A 13591-nucleotide genomic window follows, 5' to 3' on the forward strand; every position below is an offset into this window, starting at 1 on the left:
TGATAAACAATTGACCATTCCAAGAACTTGCAACTAAACAATATCAAAGAAAAAAAATAAAACTCTGTTAGAAATAATAAGGTCTATGATGATCTAGGTAAATTTGCCAATTACTTTTTTTAATGATGCATTATTAACTATTGGCTATATATTCAACAAATTACCTTTCAAATCAATGATGTATTCCCTTTATGAATTATGCCAAATGCTGTCTTTTCATCTATTTTTTATATGGTCGAATGACATACTCAAAAACAAGAAAAAAAAAACAAGCAGTCTTACTTGGTTTGTAATTCTAACCAAAACCATTAACAACCCATGGCAATTTCTTCAGTAGTTAGTAAACATAGAGTAATTTATGTAGTCATTATGGGCAGATATTTCTTACAATGGGAAGGAAGATATTGAATTTCTAGGATTTTAGATTATATAAAAGGGAGAAAATACATTTTAAATGATTGTTTGGCTTGTACTATAATGCATCTAGTTTTCATTTCTCCAATTAATAAAATATTGAGAAAGGGCATTGTAAACTTTAATATGATCTTTACTTAAAATATGTATTCCCTCATCTAATTTTATGGTACTTTAAAAGTTGTGTTAATTATTTATTCACGTGTCACTTCTCCATCATGAAATGTTTTATTAGATCCATCATATGGATTGTTATTATTATATACATTTCCCTTACATTAATTATAGGTGATTGCAATTGATAGAATGTTAAATTTTTAATTTTTTGATGAAGATGAAACTGCTCAATTATACTCTTTTAGTTGTCTACTTACTCTTTAGTATTAACAATTTAATTAAAAAAATGAAGTAGAATAATTTTTTTAATTTTTTAATTCTATGGAAGGAATATTTGAATGTGGATCTTTCTTTTGAAAAAAAGAAAAAAAGAAAAGAAAAAGTGATGGCTAGCTAATTGGCTACCATTTGGATATATGTAATTTTTGGGTTTTTAGGGTTTTTTTTGTGTTTTGGGGTTTCAACAATTTTGTAGTTCTGTGGACAATTTTTTAGGTTTTTGGTGGTTTTTGGGTTTCAATTTTTTTTGGATTTCAGGTACCAATTTTTGGGTTTTTTTGTGCTTTTAGTTGTTTTGGGAGGTTTCAGTTGTTTTCGGGTTTTGAGTTATGATTTTTGGGTTTTGAGGGGTTTTTGGGGTTTTAGGATTTCAAGAGCCATTTTTGGTCTTTTAAGATTTTTACTGGTTTTTGGGATTTCATAAGGCATTTTTGGGTTTTAAGGTTTTTTTATTGGATTTTTGGATTTTGTCTATTTAGGGCTTTGAGTGATGGTTTTTAAGTTTTTGAAGTTTTTGGTAGTTTTTTTTCTACGACTTAGGATTTTTGGGGTTGTTAGTGGCTTTAGGGATTCGATGGGTGGTTTTTAGGTTTGGGGTTTTTAATGGTTGTTGAGATTTTAACAATTTTGTGATTTCACATCTTATTAAGAAAATTAATTTACCATTAAGTCAAAGTTATCTAATAAAAAAATGATTAAAAAAAACTATTTGGTAAAAGAATTATAGTTAAAATTCCATTGCAATTGATATATTCTGACATTTGTGACACAATGAATGTAAGGTCACAAAAAATAGGTCAGTATTTATTTACATTCATTAATGATTTTACAAGCTTTTGATTCATTTATTTCATTTTTCATAAGTCTGAAGTTTTAATGTGTTTTAAAAAATATGTGACTTTAGTAAAAAAATAAATTAAATAAAATTGTTAAAGCATCAAGTTCGAGCCAACAATAATAATTGTCCGATCAATTCAAACAATTATATGATGAAATTGATAGCAATTAATCATTCTAAGGACCCACGATTAAACAGTGTTAAGGAAAAATAAACTCTTTCAAAAATAGTAAATTCTATGATTATCAACAAATTTGCTAATTACCTTTTTAGATGATACATTATTAACTATTGGTTATATATTTAATAGAATACCTTTTAAATCAATGACGTCTACCCCTTGCGAATTATGCCGAATGCCATATTCGAAAAAAAAGAAAAAAATGCAAAGGCAAACGGTTTTACTTGCTTTTTTTTTCCTTTTTGGTTTAATTTTACTTTCTGATATTTTTGGACAATGGCGGTGTGGGATCGCCTGCCGCCTTGTAACTTGAAACGGCAGCTGGAGGCTGTGTTTAAAGAGAGGAGTTGACTTTTTTTGAGAGAGAGAGAGAGAGAGAAAGTTGAGGACAAAATTGATCTTTTTTAGGGAGGTGCCAAATGCACCGTGGATAGAGGAGGGAGAATTGAAATTCGATTGTGGGAGGTTTAGGCGGGATTTAGAAATTTCGGGGACCCGTGTGCTAAAGCTTTTGCCTTACAAATCTTCCTTTTTGTGTTTCCATTGTGCTTTTTCGCTCTCACAGTAGATTTTGGTCTCTTTCTTCCTTTCCTTTCCTTTTCTTGACGCGGATGCCTGGGTCCGGGCCTAGTAAATTACTCATTTGAAGACTTCTTTCAAATACATCTCATCATTTTCTGCCGTATTCATTATCTTTTTTTTTTTTAATTATTATGTCGTCGTTCCTTTACTACATGATGCCCAAACTTGGTGAGAGAAATGACATGAAAAAAATAGTAAATCCACAAAATAAGCAATTTGTGCACACGATAGTCGAGTTTGCCCAATTGGAGAGTCGCTGAAGAGTCGAAAGTCTGTCCAATATTGCTAACCAAGCAATAAAAGAATACTTAGGCACATGCAGAGGAAACCAAATAACTTCACGCCAAGAGACAGTATGCTTCTTTGGCCTGATATACTCCCGTGCACAGGCAACAGAAAAAATACTTGAAGGATCAGCCATCCAAACAATATGGTCAGGTTTCATAGTGTTAGAAAAAATAGTACCATAGATTGCAGCTTGGATTTCAATTAGATCACTGGAGAGTGCCTGAGCCAATGCCATTCACCATTAAAAATAACATCAACAACTATTGTAGTACCTGATAGTGGTGAGGCGAATAGAAATCTCTGGTTGTATGTAGCTAGCAAAGGGCCCGTGGGAAGTGCAATCTTGATTTTCTTCTATTTATGCATAGTATCTTGGGAAGAACGTTTTCAAAAGCCCATTTGTTACTAAATGAGAAAATTATTATCTTTAAAAAAAGCTTTTAATAAGAATCTTGCTTAAGTTTATTCTCTTCAAATTAAATTGTTTTAATCAACCCCAAATGCAACAGTAACTCATGACTGCAAATCATGAAGCCCCATCTACAAACTGTAATGGCATATATTCTAATGAAAGGGCTGTAGCCAGCCAAGTCAGGTTTTGGCGGAGACAACAAATGATTATTTCACAGCAATATTATGTTCATTTATACTCCATATTCTATTATGTATACCGATTCTAGAATATGGATTATTCAGAAATCGCCAAAATCAAGACAATGATAGAAAGCTCTCTTGATGATACCTGATTTTTTCTAGGAAAAAAGAGCAACTAAACTTTAAAAAGTCAAAAAGTTTTAGAAATAAGAGAAGCAAACTGACGGTAAATCTAATGCCATGAACGTTACAAACTATGTGTTGTGGTAGCAATTTGGAGCTATATATCAGTAATATTGTATTTGGGCCACTCTCATCTGCTATTCCCCGGTCTTCTTCGACTTCTCTAGCATCATCAAAATGGTAATTAATTCAATCTGTTCCTTAAACATTGTTTTTCGTTTCCTTTGTTAGTCATTGCTCCTCAATTGTAGTATACATGACTTCCTTTGCAAACAGGGGCTCGAGGAGATGACCAACGCCGAGTACAAGTACAAAGGTGGATTCAGAGCTTCCAATTTTGTATTTGGTAAGCCAACCCCCCCCCCCCCCCCCCCCAACTCTAAAAGCATGATCAAATTTTTATTAGAAGCAAAAAAAAAAAGGTCCAAATAGAAGAACAACTAATTTGGCAAACATTCTGCCTAGGCTTGACTTTGATCTAAATTATGCATCTTCTTTTTTCTTTTTGCAGTGTTGGTGTTATTAGAAAACATGGGTTTTGTTGCCAACATGGTCAGCATGTTCCTTTACTTCCGGAGTGTTATGTACTTCAATATTCCCGCCTCAGCAAACACTCTTACGAACGTTATGGGCGCAACCTTCTTGCTTTCCCTCCTTGGTGGCTTCATTTCCGATACTTTTTTAAGTAGATTTACTACATGTCTAATTTTTGGATTCTTTGAAGTACTGGTGAGATCTTGTTCTCAAAATCTTTAGTTGTGAAATATTATTAATTAATTTTCCTAATTCCCAGGCCCTAGCTAGGTGCTTGATTTTTCAAAAACGCATAGGATCTTGCCTCTCTATACACCATCAGTTTAAATGGAACAAGGTTTTTGCAGGGTTTGGCATTGATGACAATTCAGGCTTATTCAAAGGATTTGCATCCGACTTATTGTGGGAAATCCAGCTGCGTAAAAGGTGGCATAGCGGTGATGTTCTATGCTTCGTTGGGTTTGTTAGCAATTGGCGCCGGTGGGGTCAAGGGAGCTCTTCCAGCGCTTGGTGGTGATCAATTCGATCAAAAAGATCCCAAGGAAGCAAAAGCTCTAGCAAGGTTTTTCAACTGGCTATTGCTGAGTACCACACTTGGAGCCTGTGTTGGAGTCACAGGCATCGTGTATGTGAGTACCGAAAAGCACTACTGGTATTGGAGTTTCTTCATATCAACTGTGGCTACCTTTATAGGTTTTGTTATTCTTGCATTTGGCAAGCCTTTCTACCGCCTACAAGAACCCACACCCTCTGATAGCCCCATCATAAGGATAGCACAGGTTCAATATTATCTCTCTTTCTCTGCGCGTGTGTGTGTGTGTGCATACAACACATTAGTGCCAGAGGCATATAGAAACAAGGGTAACACTTCTTATGTGTTATGATCACAGGTCATAGCGGCAGCCATCAATAACAGACGGCTAGCTCTGCCAGAGAATCCAGATGAATTGTACGGGATCAGTGTAAAAGAAAAAGATTTCAGGGAGGAAATAATCTCCCACACCAACCAATTCAGGTGATGCATATGATTGCATTGCATCTAAACATGTTAAAATTTACTGGTAGCTAGAAAATTAACTTTTGACAAACCAATCGTGAATCGTGGTCAGATGCCTAGACAAAGCTGCAATTGTTCCAAAAGACTCAATGCCAACACCGTGGACGGCATGCACGGTGACCCAAGTTGAAGAAGTTAAGACACTAACCAGAATGTTGCCCATTTTAGGCAGTACAATCATAATGAACACATGTATGGCACAACTGCAGACATTCTCAATTCAGCAAGGTAATAATACCATGGATCGCCATCTTGGAAAACTTGTGGTTCCCGCTGCGTCAATCCCAGTAATCCCATTGGTGTTTATGTCCATTCTGATTCCCATCTATGAGTTTTTTTTTGTCCCCTTTGCTCGAAAGATCACTCATCATCCATCAGGCATCACGCAACTCCAACGTGTTGGGGTAGGGCTTGTTCTGTCAGCCATTTCAATGGCTGTTGCTGCTATTGTTGAGGTTAAAAGAAGGAATCAGGCTAATAAAGACATGACCAAGCCCATTAGTCTCTTCTGGCTCTCCTTCCAATATGGAATATTTGGAATTGCGGACATGTTCACTCTTGTAGGATTGTTGGAATTTTTCTACAAGGAAGCTCCGGCATGCATGAGATCACTCTCCACATCATTTACGTGGTTATCTTTATCTTTTGGCTACTTCTTGAGTACTGTGTTCGTTAACATCATAAACTCCATTACCAAAAGAATCAGTCCAAGCAAACAAGGATGGTTGCATGGATTTGACTTAAACCAGAGCAATTTGAATCTCTTTTACTGGTTTTTAGCTATCCTCAGCTGCCTAAACTTTGTAAACTATTTGTACTGGGCCTCATGGTACAAATACAAGGCAGAAGAACCTGATCCTAACGCCAAAGCCAAGGATTTGAGTACCGGACCGCCTCTCGCCAAGGAAGAAAGCACCCTGGATGGTGGAGCAAAAGAAACAAATGAAGCTCCCTCTTCTGTTCAAACAGAGGATGCCAAGCATTTGAGTACCGGATGGCCTCTCGCCAAGGAAGAAAGCACCCCGGATGGTGGAGCAAAAGAAACAAATGAAGCTCTCTCTTGTGTTCAAACAGAGGATGCCAAGGATTTGAGTACCGGACGGCCTCTCGCCAAGGAAGAAAGCACCTCGGATGGTGGAGCAAAAGAAACAAATGAAGCTCTCTATTCTGTTCAAACAGAGGATGCTAAGTAACAATTTACAGGTTGTTGATAAGGCCCATAAACAACTATCTTCGTCTGCTACAAGTAGCTCGTTAGAGCAAAAGAGAAACTGATTGCTTAAGTTAACACTTGTATGAAAGAGGCTCTTAAGCCACTAGGGCGTGTTTAGTTCCAGTTTGTTTGTATAATTAATTAGACTGGCTTTTGGTTTTGGGAATAAAAAACTAATTTTCTAAAAAATTAACAGACTCTGTACCTAAATTATCAAAATTGCACTTGCAAATGCTATATATTTAAAAGAACTGTATCTCTCAAAAAAAAAAAGGTGTAAAAGAGGTAGCTACCAGCTAGCTAGTTAAAGAAAATCATTGTACGAGTGGTTCCAGTCTTATAATTCAGTGCTATTCTTAGTAAATTGCATTTCAACTTTCAAGTGAGATATATATCCTTATTGTAAAATTGTGCAGGAAACACATTTATAAGTAATTAGCTGTCACACTTAGACAGTAATTGGCAAAAGTGTAATTTAGTTAGTACTAAGTATTTTTTACGTTTTTAATAAATTTGAAAAAAAAATGACTGCACATTTTGATGAAGAGGGTTCTATTAGCATTGTGCATATATATCTCGGATATGGCAGAATGTGGCCACCCCCTGTTTGACAGCCCATGTCTCAGGCTTTGTTTTCATTTTTCATTCCAATTTCCCAATTTTGATCGCTTTGGGTTCCTTCAAGTTGAGCTGAGTATCTGAAAGAAAATCATCTAAACCTCCATGTTTAGAAAGGAACTAACTCACTCCAATGCAAATCAACGCCACTGTTCTGTTCCATTGTTCCTTTTACTTCTCTTTCCTTTCTGAAAGAAAAGGAAGGCCACTGTGCTCTTTCCTGTCTATTGTCTTGGCTCTCAAGATTCTCATATACCTCCGTACAATCATGATCTTCCACCAAATTCACAAGATTATCAGATTTCGTCTACAAATTATATATCACTGAATCTTGATATTAAAAAATAAAATTGCACGAGCATACTCTTCAAACTGAGACTTTAAAATCTAAAAAACAACAAAAAAACAAAATTACACAAGCTTATTTTTGGATTGAGAGGAATGGGAAAAAAAGAAAACAAAAAGGTGGAGAAAGATAGAATCATTTCCTTTGTTTGGATAACCATTAAAATAAAACAAGAGAAATAGAGAGAAAACATCCCTTAGTTTCTCTAAAAATTCAATTTTTCAGTTCTCCAAATTAGAGGAAAAGGAAGGGAGAGAAAAGACAACAAAAATTAAACATTGAAATCTCCATAAATTAACCCTTAGTTATTTCAATAAATTCTATGACGACCCGTATAAAAACTTTCTTTAATTCTTTAAATTATGTTATCTTATATAAATATATAAAAGCCAAAATTTTTTAATAAAAATAAAAAAAAACTCTATGTGAATGGCTTAAAATATTAATATATGGATGGTTTTAAAAATCGTCATGTTACATCTAACAAATGTATTTTATTTTATTTTATATATATTTAATTTAAAAATAATTCAAAAAACTAAATTGATTATATTTATATTTTTATTATTAACATTAAATCACTCTCAATTCAATTCATATTAAAAGTATTAAAATTTTAAAATTTTCTTAATTTGACAAATTAAATCAATCAATATATAATTGATAAATTAATAAATATTACAATTACAATTATAAAATAAATTATTTTCTAATCAATTATTTGATATATTTATATTTTATTAAATATACTACCCAATAATTGATATATTTCATGTGTAAATATATAAAGTAAATATAATTAAAAAAACTAAATTGATTATATTTATATTTTTACTATTGATTTTAAATCACTCTCAATTCAATTCATATTAAAAGTATTAAAATTTTAAAATTTTTTTAATTTGACAAATTAAATTAATCAATATATAATTAATAAATTAATAAATACTACAATTATAATTATAAAATAGTTGATTCTCTAATTAATTATTTGATACATTTATATTTGATTAAATATAGTATCTATTTGAGTAATTGATATATTTCAGGTGTAAATATATAAAGCAAATATATCAAATTAATTCTCTATAATTAAATTAATGGAATAAAATATTTTATTAATTTCTATTTGATTGATACATTTATATTTCATTAAATATGATTTCATTTGATAAAATATTAATGCAAGTTGATTTCATTAGTTTTCATTTGTAACGTTTTATAATTTTATTATTTGATATTAATACACATTGATTTAATTAAAATTTAATTTGTTTTATTGTTCTAAATGTTAATGGCATAATAAAATATTTCAATATCAATCACCTTGCCATTGTTAAATCATTATTCACTCATAATTTTTATTATTTAAATATTAACTTTCATAATTAAAATTATCTTATTAATTAACTAGATTTATATTTTATCATTACTTTTAAATCACTATCAATTCAATTCATATTAAAAGTTTTAAAATTTTAAAATTTTCTTAATTTGACAAATTAAATCAATCAATATATAATTAATAATTTAATAAATACAATTACAATTATAAAATAATTGATTCTCCAATCAATTATTTGATACATTTATATTTGATTAAATATAGTATCTATTTGAGGTAATTAATGTGTTTCATGCAAAATATAGAAAGCAAATATATCAAATTAATTCTCCATAATTAAATTAATGGAATAAAATATTTTATTAATTTCTATTTGATTGATAGATTAATATTTCATTAAATATGATTTCATTTTATTTCATTTGGTTAAATATTAATGCACATTTAATTTCATTTGATAAAATATTAATGCACACGGATTTCATTTGATTTCATTTGTAACAATTTATAATTATTAAATCTAAATATTAATGCACGTTAATTTAATTAAAATTTAATTTTTTTTATTGTCATTAGTAAATCCAATAAATTTAATTTGTTTTATTGTTTTAAATTAATGGATCTCTAAATATTAATGGCACAATTAAATATTTCAATATCAATCAACTTGCCATTTTTAGACATTATTCACTCATAATTTTTATTATTTCAATATTAATTTTAATAATTTAAAATTATTTTATTAATTAACCTACAACACTCATTTTGTATAAGTAGCTCTAGGTTAACCATAATGCCTCTATAACCACTTTTCACTAATTTTATATATTGATCACTAATCAACTTTATTTCAATTTTCTTTCTAATTTTCATTTTGCATTAATTTTTGGTCTATGCTGCTCAAAGATTATTCTCTTTTTATACTTATATTTTATATTTCTTTAACTATGATATTAACTTTCTTCTTTTAATTTTTTTTTTTTTGTTGATAGTTAATTTAAAGTTGATTTGATATATACAGGGAAAGTCTTTCACCAATAAAGTCACTATCATAAAAGTTGATATCACTTTTGGTTAGTACTATATGTCATATGGGTGTAACAAGAAACTATTTGAAGTTGATGGGAATTTTCAATGTTATTATATGCAACATTGTTGTCCTTAATCCAACTCCAAGATAATTATTGTTTATATTTTTTATATTTGATACATAAAAAAATATTATTCTATGATGATTATAATAAAAGTATTTTAAATTATTATTTTATTTTTATAATTGTAGAATTTTGCATTTTTCTAGGTGCAAATTGAATATTGAGGCATATGATAATTTTGGAAGGATGATGTTCATACTTTTTAATACAAAAGCTAAGGATTTAATTAATAAAGATATTGATGATCTTTATGAAATATTTGTTAAGGTATTAAGTTAAAAATTATTTTAATACTATTTAATATTCAAATTAATTGAATGATATCCAAGAGATATTTTAAGATCTTAGAGGTAAAATTTGTATGTTTGAGACAAGGACAACCAAGTATAATCTTGAGACAAGTAGTACCAAACTTATAGTGAATAAGATGTATAATTTTGATCCTAAGCTTGAATGACAAAAATTATTAGAAGAGGTATATATAAGCTTATTATAATGATTATGTTTGTTATAAAGTTATATAATCTAAATTATAACTCAACTGTTTTCAAATTATAGATTGTTGTTTTATCTATCTCTTCTCCTCTATCTGTGAAATCTATTGGCTTATCAAGTAAAATGATACCTACTTCAAATATAGCAAAAAATATTAGATAATTAGTTGTTGCATTTTTGCTTTAACAACAATTTATGGAAGAATCTCTCATAAAAAAAAGTTTGTATGCGAGATTGATTTTAAGGATAAAATTTTTAATTTATTGAAATCGAAAACATTATTGTCTTTTTTTTAGAGATTATTTAGATTTAATAAATTATAGTTTGAGTTTTCTTTAGAACTAATGATAATTACGTATGCATATTCAATATGTAATTAATTTATTTTATTATATTAAAATATTTATAATTTTAAATAAAAATGATTATATAAGTTATGAGTTGTTCATAAACTTCATAGCATATATTATCATTTAAAACTATTTATATTTATATAAGATTTATTGATATATGAATATATTTTTGTGCATGCATAGGTTTAAAACTAGTCTCCATTTAATAGCTAGTCCAATGATACAAAAATTAACAACCACAAACAATTTTCATGAATCTTGCATTCATGTAGCGTAATATGAATTGAATTTATGTTTAGTAAATTTATTTGTCTATGCAACAATGACATTATCATTTGTTTTAAATGAATAATTAAAGCATGCATTTATATGTCTATTTAGATTATTATTGCTTTAGATTCTACTATGAACTTGCTAGAAAAGAGTTGCAAGATAGAGTTGAGATGGGAAGAATGATGAACAGTAACGCATAGGTCTTTGTGTACATGGAAAATTTAAGAGGCCACTATGAAGTAAGAATACAAATATCAGTGACAAGCCAAATAGGATAAATGACTAGTGGAAAGACTTGAAATTTAAGGCAAATTCATTTGTTTAGTTCTTTAGTTATGCTAAAAAGTGAATGTTGAGTATAAATTTTAAAAGTCTTTTGGTTTTAAAGTGAATTACATGATTCAGATTGACCACATTCTTTTAACATGAAAAGCTCAACTACTTTCAAGTGTACTAATCCTAAATCCTAACAATCATTAATATAGGATAAGATTTTAATTATAAAGGGTTTCGTGAGATTGGTCAATATAGAACGAAGAAATTTTGGGTTATTCAACATCTTCATTCATAGTATAAGTTTAAATAGCAATGATGCATTTATAACCTTAATTTTAACGCGAGATGATGTTTGAACTTAGGCGCTGCAAGTGTAACATAAATTGAGTAGTTTGAAATTGACCATAAACAATTGCTTCATGGTTTATTGAAATCATCTCCATAGTAGCTTCAAAAAGGATGCCAATGAGGCCGTAGAACATGAGGGAGATGACTTCATCAATCCATGCCTATATCAAAATCGGTTACTATTGTTGGATAATAAAAGATAATTAAGGACAAATTTTCTTAGCAGAAAAACTAATAGTTTATTAACTCCATTTTGTGATAAGTTTAAAATATTTTCATAACATACAGATCCATGAACTTATTGCTAGATATAAACTTAAAAGTATTCACCAATCTTTTTTGTTTAGGTGCGATTGGCCACCTAACTGAATCTATCCCATTTAAAGAGGAGTCTTAAGATTAATTTAGGTGTCTTTAAATAGTAGATTCTAGTCTACAAACTAGATTTTAAGTTCAGGCGTGTAGTTACAAGTAAAGAAGGTTATAACACCTTCATAGTCCCATCTAAAAGATGATATCAGTTTGATTTCAAATTATCCAAGCCTTAACCATATCCATGATTTACCAAAATATTTAATATTAAAAATTGTTCTTAAAATTACTCCAATAGTTTGGTAGCAATTTAGGATAATTTTATCACCCTATGAGTATTCATAGAGACAAGTGTCATACTCTGAAGAGGCTCTATCGTCGAATTCAGTAATATATTTTACCCAAGAAAATAATTAGTAAAATCCTCTAATAGTTTAGTAAGATTTACTTTGATGCAAATCTCTCAATAGTTTGGTGAGATTTTATTGTAAAATTACTTTTAAAAAATATATTAAATCTTCCAATAGTTTGGTAAGATTTAATTTAAGATACAAATCCTCTAATAGTTTAGAAAGATGAAAACAAATATTTTATTAATAATAATTTTTTTTGTAAAATTGATTTATGAAATTCTCCTATAGTATGGTAAAATTCATAAAAATTTAAATTCATAAAAAATCCTTAAATAATTTGGTACGATCCATGAATTTATTTTGGAAACATCACTTTTTATTTTATTTTTTTGAAATAATAAAAATAAAGTGCATAAAGATGTCTAAATAAAGTGTTAAATTTTTAAAAAATAATGAATAAAATAATAATTAAAGATAACATAATAATAAGCAAAATAAAAAATTCTAAAATAAAATGAAAATAAAAATAGATAAAATTAAACTAAAATAAAATCAAAATGGAAAATAAAAAGAAAAAGAAAAAGAAATTACCTGCGATCGGGTCGAGTCACTTAACGGGCAAAGCACGGATACTATTCAGGTTCACGCTTATTAAACCCGCTGCCCAAAATGACATCATCCTAGGTCAGTAAAAAACAAAAAAAAATGTTTTTCTCAGAATCAGCCTTTCCCTCCTTATCTCTAAATACCTTTTCTCTGCTTCTCTCTTTAAACTCCCCTAAATCCAATCACCAAAAACTGTTTGTCTTCAGTTTTAGGAAACTTGTCGGAATTTGACCAAAAACTTCAACCAACAAATTCAAATCTTCAACCTAAACCCAGTTTTCTCTAGATTTTCCCAAAAATCTAATTTTCCAAACAAAGCAGCAATTACCAGAATCAAACCTTCCAAAGCATCAATCCCAGAAACATATTTTCACACCAAATAGAACCTAAATTTGCATAGAAACAAATCTAAAAAAAAAAAAATCTTTCCACGCAAACAAAAAAAAAACCCTTTTTCCCCAGTTGATTGCTGTCCTCCCCCCTTTTATGATTTTTGGACACCATTTATAGGCTTTTTCTGTAAAAAATTTTAGGAATTTCATTCATTAAATTGAATCAACCAAATTCGATTAGGGTTTTACCGATTAAAAGAGGATCAAATCTATCAGATTTAATCACTATATGATTCTTGGGTTTTAATCCATGCTTTTGATTATGCGTGATTATGAATTTTAATCCATGAATATTTCTTTTTAATCCAAACTTTAATCGACTACAAATCTGATTTCCTTTCCTTTTTTTGTTTTAAAAAAAATAAAACAGACACAATAAAATAATAACACTAATAATAATAATTAAAATATATATATGTTGGGCCAAAGCCTATATCCAA

At 29.5% G+C, this 13591-nt stretch overlaps 1 protein-coding gene across 1 annotated transcript; it reads left to right on the forward strand.

Annotated features, from left to right (window-relative positions):
* Nucleotides 1–4357: 4357 nt before the first annotated feature.
* Nucleotides 4358–6580, forward strand: LOC149515481 (protein NRT1/ PTR FAMILY 4.5-like). The gene is made up of 3 exons (XM_089741568.1): nt 4358–4789; nt 4901–5025; nt 5120–6580. Exons 1-3 carry the CDS (start codon nt 4370–4372, stop codon nt 6258–6260), a joined length of 1686 nt encoding a protein of 561 aa, XP_089597694.1. The 5' UTR covers nt 4358–4369; the 3' UTR covers nt 6261–6580.
* Nucleotides 6581–13591: the final 7011 nt, after the last annotated feature.

This window comes from Durio zibethinus, chromosome 12, assembly GCF_047325235.1.
Source record: "Durio zibethinus cultivar Kanyao isolate XHJ-2024 chromosome 12, ASM4732523v1, whole genome shotgun sequence".
In the NCBI taxonomy this organism is placed as follows: Eukaryota; Viridiplantae; Streptophyta; class Magnoliopsida; order Malvales; family Malvaceae; genus Durio; species Durio zibethinus.